This window comes from Ammodytes marinus (genome assembly GCF_949987685.1).
Source record: "Ammodytes marinus genome assembly, chromosome: 19".
In the NCBI taxonomy this organism is placed as follows: Eukaryota; Metazoa; Chordata; class Actinopteri; order Uranoscopiformes; family Ammodytidae; genus Ammodytes; species Ammodytes marinus.
Genome location: NC_137223.1, coordinates 9717193 through 9745054, shown reverse-complemented (window position 1 = coordinate 9745054; position 27862 = coordinate 9717193). Strand labels below are relative to the sequence as shown.

Sequence of the window (27862 nt, the reverse complement as noted above, 5' to 3'; positions counted from 1 at the left end):
AGTGGTCAATATGTGTGTGTGACAGACAGGGGGCGCTGTAAAGCCGCAGTGTTGCCAGGGAGACGACTAGAAAACACCAAGGCGCAGTTTCACAGCAATGGCCACAAGTGTCCCGACTGTGTCCGAACAAAACTCAGTACGGCGGCTGAGCTCAGTCCACTGAAGACCCGGGAGAGACCTTCTGCTATCCACCACCGTCCATCTGTGAAGAAAACACACATTTTTATTTCTTTGGAATATTAAGGAATAACTTTCTTGCGGCTTAAAACCCATCAAGTGTGCTACCTTTCAAGTGGTAAGTAGCCTACACAGTATTTGACGGGACAGCTACGCAGTTAGCGGTGCCAGGCTAAGTAGGCTAAGTGCTTTGCTATTGTATAAACATTCATTCATGTTAAGTTTTACACGGTTACCTCACCGTGTGTTTTTCAAATGTGTGTTATGTGTGCTTTCGTCGTGTTCCTAACCCCATTGCATCTTTGCAAACTTGCTCAATATTATTTCTACACAATAGGGCAAACTCATTAGCGCTAATTCCTTCAATGAAGGAACGTTATCTCAAATCAGGCCAGTAGCTGCAAGCTTTTTAAACCACGGTAACATGACTAATGTATGAAGATGTTTTTCATTTCCAGGCATGTCGCTAATTATAGCCAGTGGTCTGTTGTCTCTTGTCTGAGGTTAATCCCACCGAAACTCAGTTTATCCATCTTTTTTTTTCGTGGGTCCTTTCCGTTACTTCAATGATAACACATTCAAAACTGGAGAGGAGGTGTTAATTAGTAGTTTAACAAACAACACATAGGATCATCGAGGAGTTTACACTTTTCACAAGCTTTTCACTAGTTGGATTTTCGATCTATTTTTAGGCTACTTATCCATTATCCCATATTTAATTGGAATTAAAGACGGGAGGAAATGATTTGTTAGGCCATGTGGGAAACTATCCCAAGGAATAGATTATCATTATCATCATCAAGGGGCATCACAGCCAATGTATTGTTTATTAATAGTAATAAATCTTCATGTACAAGAATGGTTATATTATATTAAATATGTATACCAGTGTGGGACATGTCCCTGTAACAACTAATATTAACTTTAAGACTACTAATGGATTATCTTCTTGACTAACAAAAACGTGTACAGAAAGAAAAAAAATTAAACAAGCTCACATAAGATAACAATTATTTAAATGTCTAGAGTATATATGTACTTGCTCATAAACTTTCATCAATGCTTCAAATAATTTGTCCACAAACAAAAAGGATTAGTGTGTATTTGGATTGGACCTGGAAGTTGATACAGATGCCACTCCCCTAGCACAAGGTCACTCGCACATTTACACACACTCGTGACCTCCATTACATTATCTTCACTCAACATTTTTCATCACATTCCATCCATTTTTAAAATGCCTCTTTCCATCTTGAATGAAAAACATCACAAAGATTCTTATCCAATGTTTGTCTTTCCATATTATGAATTTCATTGAATGATTCCTTCCATTTAGTTATTTGCAGTGCTTCAGGTATCAGCCAATTTATTTTTGTTCTTTGTTTAATTGCTGTTACTCTTAATATTTTAAAAAGGTTTTTATCTTTAGCCAGTGTTGTCAGTTATTTTCATAGTAGGCCTATTAAGCGTTTTTTGGCCTTTCAGTGTCACCTCACCCTGTTCATTTGCTGATATGAGTTTGTCACCATCTAATCTGACATATCACATGACCCGGTTAACCTGTATTTAGTTTTGCATACATTTGCATGCAGCACCATCTCCATTATCTTGCATAGGCTCTAAACTTGTTCCACGAAAAATTGTCTTGTTTTCCTGGTCTGTGTATTGTGTAGGTGGGTGTGCTGGTGGACCCTTGAATTAATCCCTGGGGTCTTTCTAACCAAGGATCCTCTATCCCTCCCCTTCCCAGCATCCCTCCCCAGTGTTGTTGCGGTGGTGGCCACAGATCTAGAGTAGGCATGATGAGATCCCGGGCTTAATTCAGCCCACAGGGAACAGATGGCCCGCTGGCAGTGTCCCCTGTTTGTCAGCCGTACAACGCCGCTCGCTATAAACGTCGCTAAATGCTTGGTGCATGGGGAGGGGTTTGGAAGCTCCCAGACGTAATTAGCTGTGTGTGGGAAGTAGGTAAAAGAAGGGGGGAGGTAGTATTGGCTTTGTGAGGATGACTTGACTGTATGACAACATCAGCCCGTAAAGGTGGCGTTCAATTACAATGCAATGTTTAACCTTTTGGTACTTGGAGTTATGGGGTTATTTAGCTCTCTTCACAAAGGTTTTTAGTGTTTCCACAATACTAGTTAGTTACATCATGAGATGACCCACACATGGACATAATATGTGCACACATAGTCACATACATTTTTCCCATACTTAAATTACTACTACATCAAAGTTTAAACATAAACTTCAAGTGAACATCTCCCACATACCAAATGCATGTAGCTAGCACCCTTAAAATAGATTATAATCCACATCTATCAAAACAATGGCAGATCTGGTTGTTGTGTGTAAGGCTTCACATTGAAATGCATCATCTTTATTTCAGCTTCTGTGCCTACAGTAGGCTACAGGTGGGTATTTGGATGTAGCTGTCCATCAGGGTTAGTTATCAGAGGTGCTTGGGAGACTGGCTATAAAACGTTTAACCAAAAGCTATACAGTATAACAACTCTGAATGGGCAATTATTTGTGCAGTTATATGTTTGCAAAAGTAATGAGTTGTGTCCTGTCAGGACTGCACACATTGAGCTAAATGATGTCAGCATAATATTGGCATAGACATGACAGTCAGGAGCTATACAAATGATTGAGTGTTCTCTGATGTATTCATGTAGGTACAAACAACGAGTAAGAAACATAATTGGGAAATAAAGAAAACTCTATATTCGCCATTAATCTCCTCTAGTAGACATAGGAAAAGGAAATGTGTCTGCAACCACGGCTCCAGACTTTTCACTATCTTTAGTATTGTCAGCTGAGCTATCGTTGACTCTGTCGGAGAATCAGCTAAACTGGTTCATATCTTATCTGACAATGAAACCCTTCAACTTCTGTTCATGGTTTCCCTACAAAGGCGATAGAAGTGACAGTCAACGAGGAATATACTTTATCATATATTTCTAAAAATGTTGCTTGGTGAATAGGGTTAGGACTTATACTGTGGATATAGATATTGAATGTATAGATATCAGCATGAAACTTTGCCAGTTAATTATTAACATTCAATTCTTTTTTGTATGACAATTTTTTCTGAAATGTGGAAATAAAAGGGAATCTTGTCAATATAAGCTAAATTGGCATGTCTTTAAAAAAAAAAAAAGGCATGCCAAAAAATGATGTTCGATGAAATCAGAGTAAAATATTTTTTTCGGACAATTAACAACATACAAACAAAGCCTTCTGTAACCAGTGATTAGGTAGGACGCTGACTTAATTAGATTGAAACGACATGACTCCACTTCGAGATGTAACATTACGGACCTTCGGGACTCCACAGCTCAAACGTTATTGATTTTCGGGTTTTGAAAAAAGCAGAACCAGGTCCTTAATTGAGGTTTCGATCCCCATCCCTAATTGTGATATCGGCTCTCTAAAAGTCGGTATTGGCTATTTAAAAATCGGTCGACCAGGCTACTCCTTTTAACTCTCTGTTTGTATTTCAGGATGACAGATGACGGGAGTGCATCCTCTGCTGACGTACTATGGCCCCTGATCTGAGAAGTCTCAGCATCGGTGCCTCGTAAACACATCTCAGCAAACTTTCTTTTTTTTTTGTGTGTAAATTTGAGCTGTACACGCTTCTGCAGCAGGGAGGATGATCACTTCCCATATGAACGGCTTTGTGCAAGAGGCCTCCGGTCAGGCCAAGAGCCACAGGGAGAGAGCAGTGGACTGTCCCGGAGACGAGAGCAGCCTGGTCAAAGCCCCACACAGCGGCAGCAGCGCCCAAATGGAGAGGATCCAACACTACCAGGAGGAGCTAAGGAAGAGGAGGGAGGAGGAGGGAGGAAGAGGCAAGCACGACATAGACCCCAACGCTTCACTACGGCTCAAGAAGCTGTCACAGAATCCCAAGGTGGGCATCGACAACCCCACCTTCGACAGCAAGGAAAAGCCCACTAAGGACGCCTTGACCCTGGATCCTCTAGCTGGTGAGTGGAGAAGAGTAAAGGGTTAGAAGGCCTCTAAGGGGGTCGAAGAGGCTTTACAAAGGAGGGGCGGAATTGAGGTCTCGGAGAAGAATAGGGAGCTGGGATATTCTACAAAACAAATCTGTGAAAACAAAAGGGGCCAAAACAATGACTATTGAGGGGGCAGAGCAGAGGGCAGGAGTGGAGGAGGGTTGTGTGATTTAGGGGCTGTCCAACATTTCCTCTGGTTTGTGTCTTATGCTGCGTTCCATACAACTCCAATATGCTACTGTACAGCTGCAACCTCCGACTTCCGACCCTAAAGTTGGGGGAGATGCACCTGCTCCGAGTTCACGAGTAGGAAGTCCGACTTACAACAGTATGGAACACAGCATAGTCAGAGTGTGAGCGTCCACTAGTTCCGCTTCACCGTCTCTCTGCTGCGTCGCTGCTCCAACTGTCCGGTGATACACGAATTACGCACGGCTTCTATTTTTGCTGGAGGCCGTAGCTCGCTGCATCAATTTAGCACAGAACACATAGAGAGAGACAGGAACACAGACGCCGACAAAACAATAAAACATTTGGTTATTTTTCAAAATAAGACACTCCTGTGCAGGGTTTTTCCTGGCTCAGAATGGGCCTTTGGGAGGTAAGAACACGGAACAACTTTTTTGGGGTCGCGACTGCAACAGTAAAGGCGAAAAGTTTGTGAATTTTAAGAGTGGTGTGGGGTTGAGAAAGGAGAGTTTCAATGATCGTTTTATTACGATTTTGTTTTCATGATCAAGGGAAGCAGTAATATAAATTGAAATGCAATTAATCACCCAGCCCTACAAGAAGGATGCCTTGTATTTGGCTGAACTAGAAACACATTTGGATAGGTTTTATATAGCTGAATATATTCTCAATTTTTATAATTTTGGTGCTGGTGATTTTCCTTTGGGGGAGGCATAGCACCACTTTGGGGGGTGTCAAAAATGTCTCTATGCACACACTGAGTGTCTTATTTTGAAAATAAAACAGAAGTTTTATTGTTTTGTCGGCGTCTGTGTTCCTGTCTCTCTCGATGTCTTCTGTGCTAAATTGCGGCGAGCTATGGCATCCAGCAAAAATAGAAGTCGAGTGAATATCACCGGACTGCCGGAGCAGAGAGACGGTGCAGTGGACGGGGTGGAAGCTCACACAGTGCAGTAAAAACCTTTTAGATCCGCTGCCTTGGCAGAGCGGAGAAGGACCGGACAGGCAGCTAGTGGAAATTGGCCTTTTCGCCTGCTTACCTCGTACAACTTGACTTTGTGACCCTTCTTTCAGTCTCGGTGGGATGTAGGTCTTAAGTCCTCATTTTATCAACTGTATAATGTGCTTTTCTCAAACCTATAGCCTACATTAAGAAGATTACTATAGAGTTTAGGTATTTGGAGAAAATAAACCCTATAAAATGTATCCATGCCCACCTGTCAGTAAAATGTCTGCCCACAGTTTTTAAAGAATACACAGCTTTTTCCCTGTCAGAAATACATGGGTATTTGTATTGCTCTAGAGGTTGATTGGTCGCGTCTGTTGACAGCAGATAAATGTAGTATCTATATGAGGTCATTACCTGAGAAGCAGGGGTGGCACCAGAAAACAGTGGGGTTGGCGTCAGGGTTCAGTCTCCCTTCACTTAACATGTCTGTGCCTCCAAAAGTAATCAAGAGCATTTCATTGACCTCCTTGGTGGAATGGCTGGTGGAATCCGTTGATATACTTTGTTTGAGACTCCCATTCACAAGACACGTTGGTCTTAAAGCCTCTGTAAACCTGTTCTAATATAGTAAAACATCAATGCATGATATCAAAGTTGGAAGTCATAAATAGCTCTACAAAAATCAGATTGAAAATAAATGTTCATAAATATTTAAAAACTTTGTTAGAAAAACATAGACTAGACTCTAGACGGTTTGACGAGACTGTGGGCGTAGCCGTATCAAGGTCTCCATGGCAACAGTCATTGTTTTTTTAGAGCGTTCAGGCAGAGAACTGCCATAATAGGCTCTGTGCACATGTCTAGTAGTGAACTTCCGGTTTCGCCTGGTGTTGGCATACCGGTGTCTCAGTTACCACGGTAACCATAAACTAATATATGAGTATTTCATTGGAAAAAGGGGATTAAATGTAGCCTATGAGATTGTTTAAACAACAATGAAGTGCCGGTGGGTTGAATGTACACTTTTGTGAAACACGTTGCTTAGTTTAGAGTAGATATAATAGCGGTTTGAGCTTCCACTGCAGTGGATAAATTAGATTAAAAGGATTGAGGTTTCGGACAACACATACAAAGTAAAGGTATGCAGCCGACATTTTGAGGACCATCTAATCATCAGTACTGATATGAGTAGATGGGTACTAGTTACAAACTACGTCCTATCGTTGTTTGAGTGGAACAACTATGTTGTTATCAAAGATACGGGCCTGCGTTTGGGAGCGCAGAACACGAGCATCAAGCCCAGAACCTGGCTCGGACCCCGGCCTAGAGGATCTTGAGCTGAGCACGACGTTGTTTAATTACTTGAATAGTTGAATAGTTCAAAAACACCGCACAACAAGCTCCGACAAACAGCTGCTATGTACACACAAGCACACTTCCATCATCACAGCAGGCTAAAGCTCCAACCTACAGCGCACACAACGGCACAGACACAGTGAAGGCACGCAAGCCGCACACACAGACACGCACCATCATCACCAGCAGCGCATTGCCTCAAACGACTAAAATAGAATAAAAGTCATTGGATATCACAGCATGAATGAACTTTCCTATTTAGCTACTCTGCAACCCTCAAAATATTTTAACCTCACCGTAGCTTGCAGGTGTGCGGCAGCATCCTCAAACACGATGGTTTTAGGCTAGCAGGCTAAATCCCATGGTGAATCCACAAATATTCCACTATAATATTCCACGATTTGTCCGATGAAAAAAGCTTGCAGCAATATAGTTTATTCTTCTGCAGCCGTGAATCACATTCATTTCACACTTCGCGCTCACTGACACGTCAGACCTGTCAGTGGCCCTCTGTCCACTGTAATCGTGAATAGCAACTTGTGGTTGGCTGATTCACCCGTCACTTAGCCTACTAAATGATCATAAGTCCTAACCAATGAGTGAGCGAGCTGTAACCTTTTATTATTTGTTTTGCCTAGAGACAACAATATTCTACATTTTATTGGATAACTTTATTTTCAAGCATTTCGGACACCAACCAGAATTAAAATAGATTTGTAATTGAATAATGAATAAGACATTACATTGCTGTTGTCAGGCTCTTTCTGAAGTCCCTATCAAGTTGTCCTCACGCTTTAAAAATGCAACGCTACCCGTGGAATAATGACTGCAGGCTGCTTTCATCGGACAAATCGTGGTAAAAGTGGAATATTATCGGATTTACCATGGGATTTATAGGTACACGTCCGCATCGTATGAGGATTCTGCTGCACATCTGCAAGCTACGGTGAGTTTAAAAACTTTTGGGGGTGACAGAGTAGCTTATAGGAAAGTTCATTTATGCTGTGATATCCAATGATTTTTATTTTATTTTAGTTGTTTGAGGCAATTCGCTGCTGGTGATGATTGGGCGTATGTGTCTATGTGTGCGGCTCGCTTGCCTATTTTGTCGGTGCCGTTGTGTAAAAAGCTAGCTCCTATATATTTTAGTATTGCATAAAAAATATGACCGCAGCTATCCCCATGAACACAGTGGGAACGGGCTTTGGTTAGTTTAACGTTTGTCTTATCGTCATAGCTTAATCATACACTCAAATTGTGAGGCTTCTCTATTTTCTTCATGGACACCGCTCTGACAATAACTTCAAATGTTCCCTGATCTTTACTAGACACTAAGAGATGGGCGTAACGTTAGTAGGCCTAAAGTAAGCACAATAAGAGACAGTTGGTGTTTCAAATACAAAAAAAAAAATACTCTGTTAATTAAAAATCCGGTACACCACTTACTTAACCTCTTACTTATACAAATAACTTAAATATCGAACTTAAATCCCTTTCCCGCTTGCTGGTTGGAGCAAAATATTATGAAATTCAACTGTATGGACAGAGTCAGTAAGTACACCGGAAACTAGAATGCCAACACCGTCAGTTGACTTCCGGGTTCTAGTGCACAGAGCCTATTGGTTCAAAATACTTACCCGCTTTATCTAAAACAAATTTCTGTAAAGTTCATCAAACTTTAATGACACCATCTTTAATATGGATGAATATGCCTAACTCATACATAGGATTGTTTTGATTTAACAATTTCATCAATAAACACAATTTACTAACTGACAGCCAATACGGCTTCAGACCCAACCGATCCACTTCATTAGCAGTCATTGAGCTAATTGAAAAGATATCAAATTCGCTGGACCAAAAGAATTATGCTGCCGGTGTTTTTATTGATCTCAAAAAAGCATTTGATACCATAAATCATGACAGAATAATCAATAAATTAGAACGGTATGGTATCAGGGGGGTTGTATTAAACTGGCTGAGGAGCTATTTACAGAACAGGCAACAGTTTGTGAAGATGGGTGAACATATGTCATCTTGTTTGGACATTGCCTGTGGGGTCCCCCAGGGGTCAGAATTAGGGCCAATTCTTTTTATTCTCTACATTAATGATATATGCAAAACATCAAAGATTTTACAATTCGTGTTATTTGCAGACGACACTAATATTTTTTGTACGGGAGAGGACTTGCAGCAGCTTCTGGAGTTAATTACAACTGAAATGAGCAAATAAAAAAAGTGGTTTGACAATAATAAATTGTCATTGAATCTAAGTAAAACAAAAATCATGTTGTTTGGAAATTGTAATTTAAATAATGACGTAAATGTTAAGATTGACGGTGTTAATATTGAAAGAGTGTACAGTCAAGTGCGAAAGTTTGTGAACCCCTTGAGCCTTTTGGAATTTTATTTATTTTAACCATTATTAATTCATTTTTATCAATACCAGTATTTTTTATATGAAATAACAGATGTTTGTTTATCAATTCAACATTTTTCTTTTCCAGAAATCAATTGTTAAAACAGATAAAACAAATTATTTGACGAATGTTGTATGTGCAAAAGTTTGTGAACCCTGAGCTGCATTGCTTAAATCGAGCAAGGTAAACACAATCAGGTTGGCCAAATTGGTTGATGAAATAGACCAATGTAATGAAATTGGGCGGCACTAGATAAAACAGAGATAAAACCAGGTCAGTTTAGGCTCACCAAAGTGAACCCATACAGGTCAGACATGCTAAAAGGGAAACAAATCTCAGAGGATCTCAGGAATAGAGTTTTGATGTTACACATTTGTCTGGGGACAGTTATAAATTCATAAAAAAAAAATTGAGCTCAATCGGTCCACCGTGAGGCAAATCATCTACAAATGGAGAGCTTTAAGAGTGACTTAACATCTGCCTAGAAGTGGACTTCCTTCAAAAATATCCTCAAGCGCCACAAGAAAAGTGATTTTTCAGGTAAAAGCCAACCCAAACATTACACCTGGAGATTTGCAGACAATTTGAAACCACCATTATTCACTTGGGAGAAGGTTCTCTAGGTGGTAGGCAGAATTGCGTTTTTGCCCAAACATGGCGGTTTTGGTTATGACCAAACAGTTCAATTTTTGACTAATCTGTCCACAGAATAAGACTTCAGGTATCTCCAGGTGCTCTCTGGCAAAGTTGTGACAAGCAGTTTTGTTCTTTTTTGAGAGCAGAGGCTTCTTCAGCAACCATCCCATGAAAGCCATGTTGACTGAGTTTTCTTCTTATTGTGGAACCATGCACATCTGTCCCAGATGCTGCAAGAGGTCTGCAAATCACCAGATGTAATGTTTGGGTTGGCTTTTAACTGAAAAATCACTTATCTTGTGGCGCTTGTGGATATTTTTGAAGGAAGTCCACTTCTAGGCAGATGTTCAGTCACTCTTAAAGCTCTTCATTTGTAGATGATTTGCCTCACGGTGGACCGATGGAGCTCAAACTTTTTTTTAAATAATTTATAGCTGTCCCCAGACAAATGTGCAGCATCACAACTCTATTCCTGAGATCCTCTGAGATTGTTTCCCCTTTTAGCATGTCTGACCTGTATGGGTTCACTTTGGTGAGCCTAAACTGACCTGGTTTTATCTCTGTTGTATCTAGTGCCGCCCAATTTCTTCCCTAAAGATCTCTCACTACATTGGTCCATTTCATGACTCAATTTGGCCCATCTGATTGTGTTTACCTGCTCCATTTAAGCAATGCAGCTCAGGGTTCACAAACTTTTGCACATACAACATTCGTCAAATAATTTGTTTTATCTGTTTTAACAATTGATTTCTGGAAAAGAAAAATGTTGAATTGATAAACAAACATCTGTTATTTCATATAAAAAATACTGGTATTGATAAAAATGAATTAATGATGGTTACAATAAATAAAATTCCAAAATGTTCAAGGGGTTCACAAACTTTCGCACTTGACTGTATGTAAATAAATTCCTTGGTGTGACAATAGACCATAAGCTCAGCTGGAAACCTCACATAAAACATGTTAAATCTAAACTGTCACGAAGCATCTTAGTCCTGTGTAAAGCAAAGCATATATTGGATCAAAAATCATTGCATATTCTTTACTGCTCAATGATCTTACCTTATTTAAATTACTGTGTGGAGGTCTGGGGGACCACTTACAAAAGCTCACTGCTACCATTAGTCACAATACAAAAACGAGCCATAAGAATAATCAATAAAGCTGGATATTATGATCACACCAACTTCCTCTTTTTACATTCCCGTATCATAAAGTTCAATGACCTGGTTGAATATCAAGTTGCACAAATCATGTTCAAAGCTAGAAATAAACTGCTACCAGGTAACATACAAAAACTTTTTTTTGACCGAGAGGGGGGTTACAATTTGAGGCAACAGTTAAACTTTAAGACACTGGCTGTACGCATGACTTTAAAATGTCATTGCATCTCAATTGGGGGTGTGAAACTGTGGAATGGGATGAGCATGGAGCTAAAGCAATGTCCAAACATGATCCAGTTTAAAAAAAGGTTCAAAGCAATGATTTTCAAAAGGTACAGGGATGAGGGTGTGAAGTAAGAAGGAAATTATAATTATATGGATATATTTACTGATGGTATAGATATGTATGTAGATATGGATATATTGATTGTTTATAAATATAGATATATGCATGATATAAATATATAAAATATAAAAAATTCATAGTATATTAAGTAGTATGTATGTATGTATGTATAGTTCGTAAATGGCAAATATAATATAGTATCGCCAATTGTACAGAAAGTATATGGATTAAGAGAAGCGAATATAATAAATATTTTTATTTTTTTAATTTAATAAATATTTTTATTTTTTATTTTTTTTACTATGGAAAAGGGGTAGGATTAAATAAGTGTATACTTCTTCCTGCTCCTTTTCAGGCATATCTCAGCAATACAGATAATTTTTTTTTTTTTTTTTTTCTTTGTGAAAACATAATTTGTTTATTGTATTTCCATGCTTTTAATTTTGTTTTGTATGTTTGATATGTCTGAAATAAATTGAATCAAATCAAATCAAATCAAGGGTTTACAGGGGGCTTTAAAGGAATTCTTTGACCTCCATCATTTGACCCCTGTGTGTATCTGCATTACTCACTAGTCTCTGCCTCTCTCTCAGACCTGGAGGAGTGGCTGACGGCCCTGAAGTGGGCTCAGCACTGCCTGACTGATGCACAGAGCCAGCAGGATGTGGAGCTGACCATGCAGCTGCTCAGCAAGGAGGACTTCAGGAATGCCTTCACTATCTACAGCGCTGTGTCCCTGCAGAGGAGCAAAGTCAGCCCCAACTCCCCCCTCACAGCACAAGCAGAGGACCTCTGCCTGGAGGTACTAATGCTCACACTGAATCAACCTTGTTAATGTTGAAAACAAACATTGTATTGATGCACACTGACTGTGCTGCAATTTACATAATAATACATTAGATTTATATTGCGCCTTTCTGAGCTCTGGAAGTCTCTAACATAGCAGAAGAAAAGCTCAGTGGAATCATTGCTATTAGTATTAATGTAGTTTACATTGCTAGTCCTTAAAGTTCTGTAAATGTAAATGTCTACAGCTCCAGGAGAAACTGAGTTGGGGAAAAAAGAGAATTCTTGTACCAAGAAAAATAAATAACTCACTCAAGTTTTGGACATTTCTAAGGATACCACAGGACAAACTCTGTACCTCATGAGACTGGCAGATGAGGCAGTTTGCTCATAAAGACATAAACGCGCTAAGATTGTGCTCGCCAACTCTGTGGTTTGGACCCTGTTAAGCTTTCTATTTAGAGGCACGTACCTCCTGTGAGTGAAGTATATGAGCAAGCTCAACCAAGCATCAAAAAACTTTGCTTGAGGTGATGATTAATTCAGCAAAGCTGCCAGATAGACAGCCATGCCAGTATGAATAATTATGAAATGTAATTGTCCTTGTGGTTAACAAGGTGAGTGAAAACTAAAATGAGGGGAATTTGTTGGATGCAGACCATGCATGAAAATTGCATCAACTTAGAAAAGGTGAAAAGATTTTAACATGACAGGGAGATTCATCTGATTCTTCTGTTTGATTCCCCTTTCCACCAAATGTGTACAGGGGAATCTGTTTCCCCTCTAAATAACAGTTAACAGTGCTGAATCCTGAACCCTGACACTGTTCATGTTTGAATATCTAGGAATGTGCCACAACTGACTTCCTTGTTGACTAAACACAAGCTAGTTGGCGACAGCAGCAATAATTGACTTTTGTCCCTGCAGAGCTGAGCCTCGGCACATCGATTGTTCACATGCAGCCTTGTCACACAGAGCCCAGTCAAAAGACAGAAATTGTGATGTGATTTGCTATGAATTGGGTTAGAAGCTCTATACAACACTGACAGTTTACACCCACAATAGGCAGCTAATTAGGATTAGTGTCAACTTTTGATAGGTGTAACATGAACAAATGTACTACAGCATTTTTTCGGGGCAGTCAAGCTGCTGCAGTGTGAATTCTTTTGGCTGATGTTTAGGAGTCAACCTTGTTCTGTCGAAAACAGGCTAGCTGTGAGCTGTGTAGAGTTCATTCAAAGGACATCTAAGCAGTGAAGCAGCACTGCTACAGCATTGGTATTCCAGTCTTGACAGAAGTGGTTTAAAGATAAAGGAGCTGGGTGAGATATTCTCCATCTCACATACACACACACACAACACGTTGGGTGAAGGAAGTTGGTGAACGCACTTGCCCACCGCGCACAGCTCCCGAAGCGCTTAACAGCACGTAATAGTTTGAGCTGCAGTGTGACTAAACTAAGTGGCTGTGCTGTGTGGCACTCAGATTGGATATTGGGTAGACTAATCCCCCGCAGCCCTTGGTGCTGCTGCTGGCTGAGCGTTGCAGCACACCGCAGGAAGGCCAGGAAAAGAAACTCCAGCAGCTTACAGCAGTGTGGGCCGAGCTGCAGCGCCGCTCCAATGGGGGAGGGGAAAGTGCGTCACCTGGTTTCCCAGAGCTCCAATTAGTGTGATGGACAAACTTCGCTTCAAACTTTTGAGCTTTCAGAGGCAGAAAGACACCAGAGCGCAACAGAACACCAAACTGTCTATACCGCCATGTTTCAGTAAACAGTCAAAGCCACAAACGAGCAACTTATCACCAAATGACAACACAAGAACCAAATGATGAAAGAATCTAGTGGAAAGACTGAAAAGCCAATAAAATAAAAGTGTAACGCGCTGTGCTTTAAATAGGTGCTTTCCAGCATTATGTTTGTTAAATTCGGTTAAATACAACATTCACATGTAAACACACATCTAATAAAACTGAATCCTGTTGTGGATTATGTTTTTGTTTCCCCCCCACACTTGTAAAAGCTAGCACTGAACAAGCTGCTATACAGCAAGAAAAACTTAAAGCTTTTCATTAGTGTGCACATGATTTTATTCATGTCTGTAGGTTTAGGATTTATATTTATGGTGTACCAAGCATTTTTTGGATGTCTTTTGTTTGGAATATTTAGTTATTGGAGAGTATAGTTGCCAGTCCTGAGGTTTGCGTGAGTTCATTGAGTTAATGCATCCTCCAGGGAGCATAAAGGTTTTCAACAAATATTTGGTATACAGTAAAATACTGCAGGATTTCCTTTACAAACCAAATAACAGTAAATCATGACCTGTTTCTACATTCAAATGTGCTTACATAATCAAGGTCGGAACAGTTCAATGTCAGATTTCAGTACTTAGACACATGGCTTAATCCTGGGTTATTGTTAGAAAGGAACTAGTTCGTAATACGTATGTGTATGACACGTTGTCATATACAAAATGACAGTCATAGTCAAGAAGGAAAAGAGAAAATAGTTTGTATTCCTAACGTTCCACTAAGCTATCCAAACACAGCGATCAGTTTCATAAAGTTACAGAAATTGTTGGACGCTGCACCCAACACCTCCAATTCCAATGTTGGGAAGTTGTGGTGGTAAACTATTCTCAAATAGCTTCTGGAATAACGGCAGCTTTAAAAACTGATTTATTTCACGGTTTTATGAAGTTGTCTTAATGTCTTTTCAGAAATATTACTTAATTCTTGATAGCTTTATATGCCTTGGGCTCCAGGTACTTGAGACTTTAAAGTTTAAAGTTAAATATAATTAAATATATAATTAAATTTAAAATTCTAGGTTGCTTTGAGCTACTTCATTGGCACTAAACTCTTACATTGTTCTTGACTTTATTTGATCCCCCTTTTCTAGCCATTACCTGCACCTCACCATGCTACTGTATGTCTGTGTTCCTCTTCAGGTTCAGAAGATTCTCCAGTCCAGCCAACAGAAGGAAGGACTGGAGCTCAAAGCTCTGCTCACCAATCCTCAATTCCAGGTCAGATTTCAAGTTGCCAGCTGTGTTTTATCTCCTCAACCTACAGTATTATTGTAAGGCATCACCAGTGAGGTTCAGCAGAGCCAACAGACCAACTCATTTATTTAGTTAATATGCTGATAATTGGAATACTGGAAATGTAATAATTTTTATACCGTACATATTCCAACAGGGTAAAAGGCTCTTTTGAACCTCCCAGGGAGAGGTCAGAAGTCAGGGTTAAGTACAAATGAGAAGAAAAAATGGGACTGGCTTTCAAGAAATGTTAAACTTTCTTGTAGAACTGCAATGATTAATCGAATAATAGATTATTAAAGGTGTAGTAAGCGATTTATTTATGTTAATATAAGTGTTAAATCGCTCTTTATTCATACAGTGATCACTTACATAGTGTGCGCGTTTCATAAAGCCGATCTCTCAGTCACCCGCTCTGCATGTAATCGGCAAATAAAGTTTTCGGGGATCTCAAAACTGATGTCCAATCACAAGAGAGAACGCTACAAACCGGCACCCGTCTCACTGCCGGTGCACAGATGGGTGAATGTCTATATGCCTACAATGGCGGAGCAGGTAAAAATCCTTCCCAATGTCTGTTTTGATGGTTTTTATCATGTTTTATCACACTTACTTATCTGAGATGATAAAGGTGTAGTCAGCAATTCTGGATAACGCTTGTTGACAAAATAACTTTTTGTCAAAATCAGTGTATACATCTCTTTAGGATCCACTACTTTCTGTAGTACTGTACTGTGTCTGTCTGTGTGTGCTGAAAAAAACTGGTATGTAAACAAAGGGGGCCTCCTGTGGCTAGCAACATGCCTGTTTACAGAGCCTAAGCTGCGTATTAACAACACTGGATTTTTTTTCAGCTCACACAGTACGAACATGTTGCAGACCGTGATATATTCACTCAACAAAAACATTTTTTGACAACATATCTCCAGAACCACTGACTCCACCTTTAAATGCCGATGCACTGCAATTGTCAGTTTACGCTTCAGTGATTCTTCTGTAGAAAAAAAATAAACCTAGCCGCATTATGAGCCGCTTATCATCCATTACAGGGGCAGAAAGGTGAGAAAAGACCTCAAGTGGATAACTGCTGTGACAGCCACACAAGCGCCAGGGGGTCGCATGTTCGACCCATGTGTGAACTACCAACTCTCCCCTTGCCCTGTTGGCGTTAACCCCTCCACTGAGCTGAATCCATGTACCCAGCGTGGTGTGATGTGACCAGTGTTGCCAGATCTCGCTAAATAAACAAGCAACCAGGCCTATAAAAACAAGCCCAAAGAAGCAAGCCGTTTCTTTAACAATCGCAAATAGCCTATAGACATCCCATGATAAAGTTCATCATGTCCATTTCTACAACAATAATAAGGGAATTATATTGCATCCACCTTTATCAGCCCTGTTACATTCTTACTTCTGAAATCACTCTCACATTTATTTTTATATAAATACTTTAACTTCCTACAGTATATCATATGCATTCATTGTACAAAGGGAGAAGAACTATATATTAAGCCTCCTTTGCTTATCTAGTTAAATAACACTTACCTTTATTTAATGCGTGGGCAGCACTCCCAAATAACAGCAACCCACGACAACAAATATTTGTAAGCGACTTTACAAAAAGAAACGTGGATTTGACTCTGGCTTGTGGGCCAGAAAGCAGAACAGATTATATTTGTTCCTCTTGTCTACTGGGAGCAGAGGGATCAAATGAGTCACAGTACAGGTAAACACCGTTGTACCCACAAACTAATGGAGACAGGTACACGTGTGAGAGGAATATAGGGTACCCTCCAGTCCCCACTTTCTCACTTTCACAATTTCCTCGTATGCACTCTTACCTCACGTGAATGGTAAGCCCAAGGTGTTTTAATGATTGATGGCGGTGAATCCTGACTCCTAAATGCTTTGGGAGATTAAGACGGATTGTGCATACGCCGAAGCTTATCCCCGGCCTTTGCTCTCTCAGGTCCCCCCCTCTGCCGCTGGACAGCCAAACTCATTTGGACCGACGGTTATTAATTGTGTGGTATGGAGCGCTTGTCACATTAAATGAAGTGAGGGAGTGGTCTCTGTTATATTTTTGGCTTTAGAGATGGCTTAGCTGACTGGTCTTGTTATAAAAATAAAATGAAGAATTGGGGCAGGGGGAGCTTTACGGTAGCAGGTGCATGTTGAAAATGATTTTTGGAATCTTCTTTTTCCCACTGACAAGTACAAACCACTTAATACATGGGTGTCATGTTATCAACCACCATGCTATAAGATTTATGATCATTTTATTTTCACGACAACCATAATCGGTATAAAGGATGACATCTTTACAGACACAATTTAGAAACTGTTTATGCCTTCCTTCTCTTTACCTCACGCCGCCACCTTCTTTTTTCTTTTTCCTGTGTGTGTTTTTGTCTATTTTCTGTGTGTACGTGCTGTTTGTCTCTACGTGTCTCTCTGTCTTTGTGTTACATGGCAGGCACTGATGCAGGCCCACGACTGTGTGGCGGGGCAAGAGATGCCAGAGGAAAATGTGACCCAGTACGTCGGAGAGACGGTTAAGCTGGTGCGGCTGGAGAAGGCCCGCGACACTCCACTGGTGAGACACCATCTTTTCTTAGTCTTTCTGAGTCACTACCACTGTCTGGTAATAATGTATGATATTTAGATTGCTTTCTTACTTCATTATCACGGATCTTGTGAAAATCCATTCAGAGGCGCAATGAGAAAACGAGGATAACCTAAGTCGGTATTGTATATAATTACAGTACAATGAAAACGGAAATATATCCACACAGCATTCAGCTATCTAAAAGATCAACAACAACAAAAAGCAAAAAAAAGAACAACTGAGCCATTAAGACAACAATGGATCTGAAGCGTCCATGTTATGTGCTATTTATTGTACAGTATATACTTGTGTTTTAAATGTCCAATAAAAAAGCCTTTACTCTCAGCCTTCATTATAATCCACCACGCATATTTATTATCGGGTTTGTCAATGTCAGTGTACTCGTAAACCAGCAAGGCAGTAATATGCCTGACAGTGCGAGCTCCATGTGAAAACTTTGGCGCTGACAAAATGATGTTCACTGTATGTTATTTATTTTTTATTTTTTTTAATGTAGCCTCTCCTTCTACTGTTAAACTTGTATCCCTGTGTTCACTGCTATTTTAGAGAATATTCCAGGTTTGAGGTGTTGAGGTCCACATATTGCTTGTCTTGTGAAATAATGTGTGTGTCTGTGTGTGTCTGTGTGTGCGGCCATCAGGGTGCGACGGTCCGTAACGACATGGACAGCGTGGTGGTGAGTCGGGTGGTGAAAGGCGGAGCAGCAGAGAGCAGCGGCCTGCTCAGTGAGGGAGACGAGATCCTGGAGATCAACGGAGTCTCTATACGGGGGAAACACGTCAATGAAGTCCACGACTTGCTGGTAAGAGGACCAGCAGTTATCCAGTGCTCTGTTGATTCTTCACAATCATTCCTGAGAATTTGAAGTCTCACAACTTTATCTTGAATCATTGGGAATTCAGTCAATTTGTTGTAGTGTGTGTATAGTGTATGTACATATGCCTGAAATGTCTTGAAAACTAAAATGTTGTAAATGATTATGCCATAAAAGGCATTGGAATTGAATTCTGAATGGTGGTGTCACTTGTATCTTCTGTTGAAAGAAGTAACTGTTTTACCCACAATGCGTGTCCAAAAGACTGGTTGTGAATCGTTATCCTTTAAGAAAACGGGAGACTCTGTTATGTGTATGGCTTGAGAGGCCAAGGCGCCGACTTTAGATTTTGTACAAAAGGCGAAGAACTTTTAGTCTCAGATTGTCACTTACTTCATAGCCTCAGAAATAGCATTAGGTGGTGTTTGAAGGAAGAAGAAAAAAAAAACGTTCATGTGTAACTCTTTGCATTGCATCTTTTCCAACAGCAACAAATGCATGGCACTCTGACCTTCCTCCTCATCCCGAGCTCTCAGATTAAACCTGCCCCTCACAGACAGACTGTGGTAAGTCCTTGACCGTGTGTGTGTGTGTGTGTGTGTGTGTGTGTGTGTGTGTGTGTGTGTGTGTGTGTGTGTGTGTGTGTGTGTGTGTGTGTGTGTGTGTGTGTGTGTGTGTGTGTGTGTGTGTGTGTGTGTGTGTGTGTGTGTGTGTGTGTGTGTGTGTGTTGCGTGTGTCTCTACATGCATGCAATGACTAACCTTGCCATTGTTAACTCCCTGTCCACAGATGCACGTACGGGCTTACTTTGACTATGACCCTTCTGATGATCCCTTTGTGCCGTGTCGTGAGCTGGGCCTGTCCTTCCAGAAGGGAGACATCCTCCACGTCATCAGCCAGGATGACCCCAACTGGTGGCAGGCCTACAGGGACGGAGACGAGGACAACCAGCCCCTGGCAGGACTCATTCCAGGTACGCACCACAACAAGGCTCTATAACAATGTCGGGTTTTTGTTTTTTGTTTTTTTTACCACAAAAGTCAAACTACTACAAAAACAAACAAATACATGACATACCTCAACACAATTCAGGTGTAAACATAAATGAACAACCAAACATCCAGAGATAAAAACATTTTTTTTTAAAATGTTGTTTTTGCTTCTCAAGAGCAGATAACAACCGCAAAGACAAATTGCTACTTCTACAAAAAAATGTAAAAGGATCATATACAGCTATGGTTAAATGTATAATTACGTATATAAAAGTGGTATTTGGTTAAATGTGACATGTTGTTGTATACAAAAGATATGGATTATGACCTTAAAACCCACTGTATTGTAACTCAAGTATATAGTATGTCCCCTTAATATACTACATACAAAATAGATTACACCTTTTAAAAATATGTTAGTGAGTAAAATTCATGATACAAATATAAAATAAAGAGTGAGACTAGAGACATCAATAAGGCTCTCCATTATATAAATTGCCAAGTTGATCATTAATTTCATCCTTATGCTGGGTTTACACTACACGACTTTTCACGCGATTTGACAGTCGCATACGTAATCCCAGTCGTTTGGTGTATGGTGGTCTTCCAACCCGATTTCAGCCAGTCTTCTTCCCGTCTTGACGTTCCGACATTATCAAACATGTTTGATATTATCGTTAGTCTTAAGGGGTTGGCTCAAGCGAAATGACGTAAACACTGTCACACTCTCGCATGCACCAAGCACGACGCAGGAGGAGCGGTATTAGTCGCGACCATGCAGGGACTTATTTCGGACACTTTTTCCTTGAAGCCTCGGCGGGAGATCCAGGCTGACAGCCGCGCAACCTAAACACTTTACCATCAAATACAGGGTTAGGAGTTAAAGTTATTGGGGGATGAGATCAGCAAATAAAGCTGGTCAAATAACTAAAGGAAGTCCCCCGCTCGGAATATTGAATTAACTTTTTTTTATTAAATAATCACTATCGCGTTTGCGTAAATAATATTAATCTCAAAAGGAATCTAGTTGTAGTCTTGCAATATGAGACCCCTGTCTTTTCAAAATCTCACTCTGCGACTGAAAACTAATGACTAGTTGTCTTCAGGTGTGAGTTAATTGTCTTTAGATGTGAGAGGGTTTCAGTCTTCAGTCTTTTCAAAGTCTTTTAAAAGTCCTCTAGTGTAAGCCCAGCATTTGAAGGACATGAGACGACAGTAACAGTTAAGTACTCGGAAGTTGTCTGTGATTTATAACTTACCTGGCACCTTTATCCTGCCAGCAAACACCACCCATCTGTTACATCAAGCCGATTTAAAGGCCTCTCTTACCCTGTCGCTACAGGTTAAGCACTGGAAATGGTAACCTGAACACCTTCATTTTATTGTTCCTCAGCCATGTCTTAAGAACCTAAAGAGACATATTATTGACCACCAACCAAAATGTTTAAATCCATTAAAACTTCCAAATGAATACAGGCTTTTAAAACGGAAGATAGACTGTATTTGTGTATTTATATTTACAGTGTTGGATAGCTGATCTATTTTGTCTTTGCTTTGCTGTTTTTCAGGGAAAAGCTTCCAGCAACAGAGAGAGACCTTGAAGAAAACCATAACAGACAGGACTCGAGAGCAACAAGGTAAGATTAAACTTTATGGTGTTCTCATTTCAACATTTTGCATCCGCCCTGACTCACAAACAAAAGGAACTCTTGGTTGTAACAAAGTGAAATGATAAATCCCCCTTTTAAAGCAAAACGTTTTGACTTGTCATTTCTCCAGGGAAGATTTGGTCAGCAAAGAAAAACAAGAAACAGCGAAAGAAGAACGCAACTGTCTTCAGCAAAACTACCGGTAAGACTGCGCATTACGGGAACGCTTTTGAGATGTGGGTTGCAGGTTTGAGCATGTGCTTCCTCCTCCTGCTCCTTCACCTCCGCTGTTAAGAGGCTACAACCTTCACCCACAAAACCCAAACTGTTGCTTCTCATTTACCAGTTAAAAGACTGTCTGTGTCCTGGGCGGCCTCCAAGTGTCCCACATTGTCAGTATTAAACCCACTCGTTAGCTGGAGATGACATGTCTTGGCGCTCTCACTGCCACTTGTCCTGATTTGGGTGTCACGGGTCAGATTAGTCATGTCTTTACAGACGGGATCACAGGAGGCACCAACAGGTGCCCAGCAGGGACCTGATGGTGTCTGTCACCAGCGGGGTTATTGGTTCACACTACGGTTTCAAGATTCTCCAAATCCTTAATTCCATTTGATTTGATTCACGATCTTTTGTGTTTGTTTTTTGTTTTTTTTAGCAAAGATGGTTGTTCCATTTTTAGTCTAGTCTAGGATCATTGGTTTTGTGACATGATACCTCATTGAATTATTTTTAATTCTAAAATATAATAATAATCTCAATTCACCAGACAAGAGGAAACAAGATTTTAATAAAAAGAGAGAAGTCATAGAAGGGGTCTACGTGTCCGTGGGAGTCTGCTTTTGCTGGAAAAACATAGCAAGCACGCACTGCAAACTGGGGTTTTCAGGAGGATGTTGAAGTTTGGTTGATGTTTCAGCAGTTGCCATGATGTCTGCAGTTGCCAGCTGCTTGCAGTTAACTGCAAGTAACTCTGTTGAAGTTTAAAACTATTGGATCTGCCCAGTGCCACTCTAGATTAGCCAACCAATCGCATAACGTATGCTCATCACGTGTGTCATGAGCCGGCTTCTGACGGTTCGTTCCAGTTGTACAGGATACTCGGAAATTTCCGACTTCACTACATATTGTGGTCTATGGATCTACCGGTCCGGTACCTGGCAACGGTAATTTGCTAGAGCCTAAAGTTTAGTTATTTGGACGAGAAAGGTTGTCGGCGTCCATACTTTCGCGAGCAGATGCACTGGAACACAGACAGGTCGGAACTCGGAACTACCAAGTCGGAAATCTCTGCGTTCCGAGTATAAAGGAACGCAGCATTCAACTGAAACTGGAGCGCGACTTCGACGTCATCGTTCTCAGCCACTCGCTCTGTTCGCTGATTGGACGGCTGTAGATTTTCCTGAGAAAACTGAGAAATTCACCGCACCCCCAGACTGACTACTGAAGGGAAAATTAAATTTGAGCGGAAGTAGGTAGGCGGGCGGAGCCAGGCTAGCATGACCCTGGGGCTGAGGCTAAATGGATAATTCCTCCTTAAATTTCGAAAGGTCAAGATCCTTAGGTCATTCTGAACGATGTCCGACTTACAATCGAGATTCTGACAACCCTAGTTCACAGAGAGAAACAACTATACAAGTCATTTGATTTGCTGAGATGGTTGAATATGAAGCAGAAAAAAAAATAAAAATAAATAAAGTTTGTTAGCTCGTACAAACAGAGCAAGAATATTGTGATGAGTTACCTGCTAAGAGGTCAAAGGTTGGCATTGGTTACAGAGCAGAAGCCCAACAGTAAAGAAAGGGTTGTGCATGTTTTCATTAACCCTTCCCTACTGTCTCTTCAGACTTGGAAGACATCCTGACCTATGAGGAGATGTCGCTCTATCATCAGCCGGCCAATAGAAAACGCCCCATCGCTCTGATTGGTCCCACAAACAGCGGCCACGACGAGCTGCGCCGGAGGCTTCTGTCCATCGAGCCAGAAAAGTTTGCCGTTGCTGTTCCACGTAAGTCCACGTTTTTGTCAAAGCATGGGGACACAAAAATATGAATACTCAAATTCCTGAGGTCAGACGAGTAACATAACATCTACTACTTTAAGGATGCACTATGCAGCTTTAAGGGAAGGGGATTTGTTTACATTAGCAGAGTCTGTAGTTAGTTCACAAAACATATTTTGCAAAATGACATTTTTAGTATTGAATAATTCTATCATCATGAATAAAAACATTATTTTGAGGCACCTCCTGTGACCAAACGTAGGACTAGAATATGTAAACAAAACTGTGAGCCCTGCTGCTGTAAACAACAACAGTGAAACAGTAATTTTTCAGATAGCTTTCTAACTTGAAACAGTGTTCCAGGGATCCAATTCTCCTGTGAGGAAAGTTTGTTTAATCCAGTTATGAGAACATACCTATTTAAAATGTTCACTTCTCTGACACACCCAAAGCTACAAAGTGCACCTTTAAAGTATAACATCACATTTCTCCTGTTTGACCGCACCAAACTGACTACTAAAATAGCTCTTACATGTACATTTGTGAAATCAGGATCAAATCGATCTGTTCCCTTTTTTTTCACGGCTCAGACACAACCAGAACCTCGAGGATACATGAGCGGAATGGTCGTGAGTATCACTTTGTGAGCCGGCCGGCCTTTGAAGCTGACCTGGGGACAGGGAAGTACATAGAGTCAGGGGAATACGGCAAGAACTTATACGGCACCAGCACCGACTCAGTACGACACGTCATCAACTCAGGACGCATCTGTATGCTCAGCCTCCACACCAGGGTAGGAGCCTGTGAACATTCTCAACATTGTTTCCTTCTGACATGTTCATTACAAAGCACCATTGTATCCCTCTGTGATGATCTTAACCATAGTGGTAATTACACCTTTTCATATCTCCAAATTGTTCTCAAAACTTTTTAGAGTCAGTAAAGAAGACGCCATGGTTATTTTAGTATATTTTAATTCCGATTTTTCTTTCGTTCCATTTCACATGTTCGTATTTCTCTGTTCTTGGTCTTGTCAGTCACTTCAGGTATTAAGGTCTTCCAACCTCAAGCCTTATGTCATCTTCATCGCTCCTCCTTCCCAAGAACGACTACGCACCCTGCTGGCCACAGAAGGGAAAACCCCAAAGGTATTCACTTTTTACAAGTTCATATCCCCATTGCAAAAATATAGCTTATACATTTGCATAACAAAAGCATAATCGTTGAGAAAATTAAGCATTTATCACAGAAAACAAAATGTTCTTCAGGAACTCTAGTCAGCGATTCTAGAGAATGTTTGTTGTCAAAATCAGTGAATATCTCCTCACGACCCGTCCATACTGTGTGTGTGCAGTGCACTGAAAAAAAATCAGTGTTAATAAGCAGCTTAGGCTCTGTAAATGGGTATGTAAGGCAAGGCAAGTTTATTTATATAGCACAATTCAGACACAAGGCCACTCAAAGTGCTTTACAGGGGCAAGATTAAGATACACAACACACATCAGAAAAGCGAATGAATAAAACATTTAAAAGCGAATGAATAACATTTATATAAAATAAAAATTACAGGTTAAAATGGAAACAGAAAAGTCTTCAGACTTGATTTAAAAGAGCTGAGAGTTGCAGCAGACCTCAAGTTCTCTGGGAGTTTGTTCCAGAGATTTGGTGCATAAAAACTAAAAGCTGCTTCTACTTGTTTAGTCCTAACTCTGGGGACTGTAAGCAGACCTGTCCCAGACGACCTAAGGGCTCTGGACGGCTCATAACGTATCAGCAGATCAGTAATATATTTTGGCGCTAAACCATTTAGTGCTTTATAAACCAACATCAGTATTTTGAAATCAATTCTTTGAGTGACAGGAAGCCAGTGTAAAGACCTCAGAACTGGGGTAATGTGATCCACTTTTTTGGTCCTGGTGAGTACTCGAGCAGCAGCGTTCTGAATTAGCTGAAGCTGTCTGATAGATTTTTTTGGAAGGCCTGCAAGAACACTGTTACAGTAGTCAAGTCTACTAAAGATAAATGCATGGACAAGTTTTTCTAAATCTTGCTGAGACATAAGCCCTTTAATTCTTGATATGTTTTTAAGGTGGTAATAAGCTGACTTATTAATTGATTTAATGTGTTTTTTGAAATTCAAGTCGGAGTCTATGACAACACCAAGATTTCTGGCTTGGTGTGTGGTTTCTAGCATAACAGATTTAAGCTCTGCACTGACTTTTAATTGTTCCTCTTTGGCACCAAAGACAATTACTTCAGTTTTGTCGTTGTTTAATTGAAGAAAATGTTGGCACATCCAATCATTGATTTGTTCAATGCACTTACTTAGTGTTTGAATTGGACTATAGTCACCTGGTGATATGGTTATGTAAATGTGTGTGTCGTCTGCATAATTATGGTAGCATAATTTGTTCTTATTCATAATCTGAGCCAGTGGGAGCATGTAGATGTTAAACAGAAGAGGCCCAAGAATGAAACCTTGGGGAACCCCGCATTCAATATTTGTTCGCTCGGATGTGAAATTGCCTATTGACACATAGTATTCTGTGTCCTTTTAAGTAGGATTCAAACCAGTTTAGTACAGTTCCAGAGAGTCCAACCCAGTTTGCAAGGCGATCTAGTAATATGTTGTGGTCAACTGTGTCGAAAGCAGCACTAAGATCAAGTAAAACTAAGACAGAACTTTTGCCACTGTCTGTGTTTAAATGGATGTCATTGAGGACCCTAACCAGAGCAGTCTCAGTGCCGTGGTGTTGACGAAAACCTGACTGGAAGACATCAAAGCAGTTGTTCACTGCTAAGTAGTTATTTAGCTGTTGATAAACAACCTTTTCAATGAATTTGCTTAGAAATGGAAGGTTAGATATGGGCCTATAATTGTTCATGAGTGATGTATCTAAATTGTTCTTTTTTAGGAGTGGCTTAATGACTGCTGTTTTCAGGGCCTGTGGGAATACACCGGTGCGAAGGGACATGTTTACAATTTGTAGAACATCTGAGGCCATACAGATAAAAACGGTTTTAAAGAAGCCTGTGGGCAGAATGTCAAGGCAACAGGAGGAGGAGTTCAGGTGTTGTATAATGTCCTCCAGGTTTTTGTGGTTGATCAGATAAAATTCTGTCGTTTTATTTGAATTGATTTTAAGTGGGCACAGGGAAAACACATATGTTGAACTTGGTATTGATGCGGTGACCGCTTGTCTATTTTTGTGAATTTTGTCTGTGAAAAAGGAGGCAAATTCATTGCAGGCTCTCGTAAACAAAGCCTAGGCTGTGTATTTACACTGTATTTATTTTCAGATCACACACAGTACTTACAGGTAGTGGATCATCAGGAGATATTCACTGATTTTGACAACAAGCATTCTCCAGAATGGCTGACTCACTGAAGTTATAATACTTTTGTCTGTCTTCAACCAAATAACTTATATAATCATGAATGATATACATTATGTCCAATGCAGCACATTCATTAATTTACAGTACATAATGATTTATTTTCATTTTGTGTACACAGCCCGAAGAGCTAAAGGAGGTTATTGAAAAGGCCAGGGAGATGGAGCACAATTTCGGACACTTCTTCGACGCCACCATCGTGAACATGGATCCGGAGCCGGCTTTCTACGAGCTGCGCAGGCTGATAGAGAAGCTGGACACTGAGCCACAGTGGGTGCCCACCTCCTGGCTCTGCTAGGGGTGACACGGTCTCACCTTCTGGGAGACTCTGGGATGAAAGGAGGTAAACCAACAGAAGAGCAACTATGAATATTCCCGTTGATTCAAGAGAGACGAAGGATGGACAGTGCTGACGGTCGCTGGATTTTCACTTGCACATTCTCCTCGTTTGTATAGAGGACGTGATCTTTACCACGTGTTGCAGGGAACGGACTCAAGTTTCTTAGATTTCCTTTTTGTTTGCGAGTCTTTGTGGGTGATTTCTTTGTCGATCTCAGTTTTATGCAAAGTCATTTATCAGGCAAATAGAAATATTTCTATACTATTCTTAATAGTTATTTATAATTGTAAATACATATCTTCTAGACAAAAAAGGATCAAATATTTTATTGTTACATTCATTTACTGTGTGTGTTATATACAAAACGGTACACCCAACTGGGAGAGTGTTAACGTCACATGAATTACAAGATAGCTTCCTGATAAAGCAAGTGAGCCAAAAAGCCGCTCAGAATCACACAGCATAACGTCTCCCTTTCAGAAACACAGAAGAAGAATCTTAAGTGTCTGCACCAGTGTCAGTATTATTTTGTGTGTCATGTCTCAATTACGCTGTGAAAACAGGACTCAAATCTAAAGTATTTTTTCTTGCCAGTTATCATTACTCTCACTTTATCATGCTGCAAATAACTGCTGATTTGTTTTTCTACTAGTATTGTATGAACATAACATCTTATCACTCAAGTGTAAATTCAACAAATACAGTATTGCTTCTTTGCAGGGTATTTATGAATTCATAAGCACAATCTTAGAAAAGTGTGAATAAAATCAGATACATAATGTGAACCAGTGAACCATGTACATACTGAATGCATTGATTTCACATCCCTTGTCTTCTGTGTACAAATTCAACACTTGCAAAGTGCTACGCTAGCTAAAAATAGTGTGTTGAATGCAGCATCCTGGTGCTAGATGGCTGCCATTCCTGAGCTAACTGGGTCATCTAAGCACT

General features: G+C 40.3%; 1 protein-coding gene across 2 annotated transcripts; it reads left to right on the top strand.

Moving 5' to 3' along the window:
* The first annotated feature begins 98 nt into the window (after positions 1 to 98).
* Positions 99 to 27645, top strand: pals1b (protein associated with LIN7 1, MAGUK p55 family member b). Of its 2 annotated transcripts, none has more exons than XM_080048375.1 (14): positions 99 to 295; positions 3684 to 4172; positions 11855 to 12063; positions 14997 to 15074; positions 17578 to 17685; positions 18359 to 18520; positions 19021 to 19098; positions 19322 to 19505; positions 21093 to 21161; positions 21304 to 21375; positions 23020 to 23181; positions 23766 to 23968; positions 24213 to 24323; positions 26693 to 27645. In XM_080048375.1, exons 2-14 carry the CDS (start codon positions 3836 to 3838, stop codon positions 26867 to 26869), a joined length of 1950 nt encoding a protein of 649 aa, XP_079904501.1. In that variant the 5' UTR covers positions 99 to 295; positions 3684 to 3835; the 3' UTR covers positions 26870 to 27645. The 2 variants fall into 2 exon arrangements, with proteins under 2 accessions (XP_079904501.1, XP_079904500.1); XM_080048374.1 differs by having other exon boundaries at positions 17566 to 17685.
* The last annotated feature ends 217 nt before the right edge of the window (positions 27646 to 27862 follow it).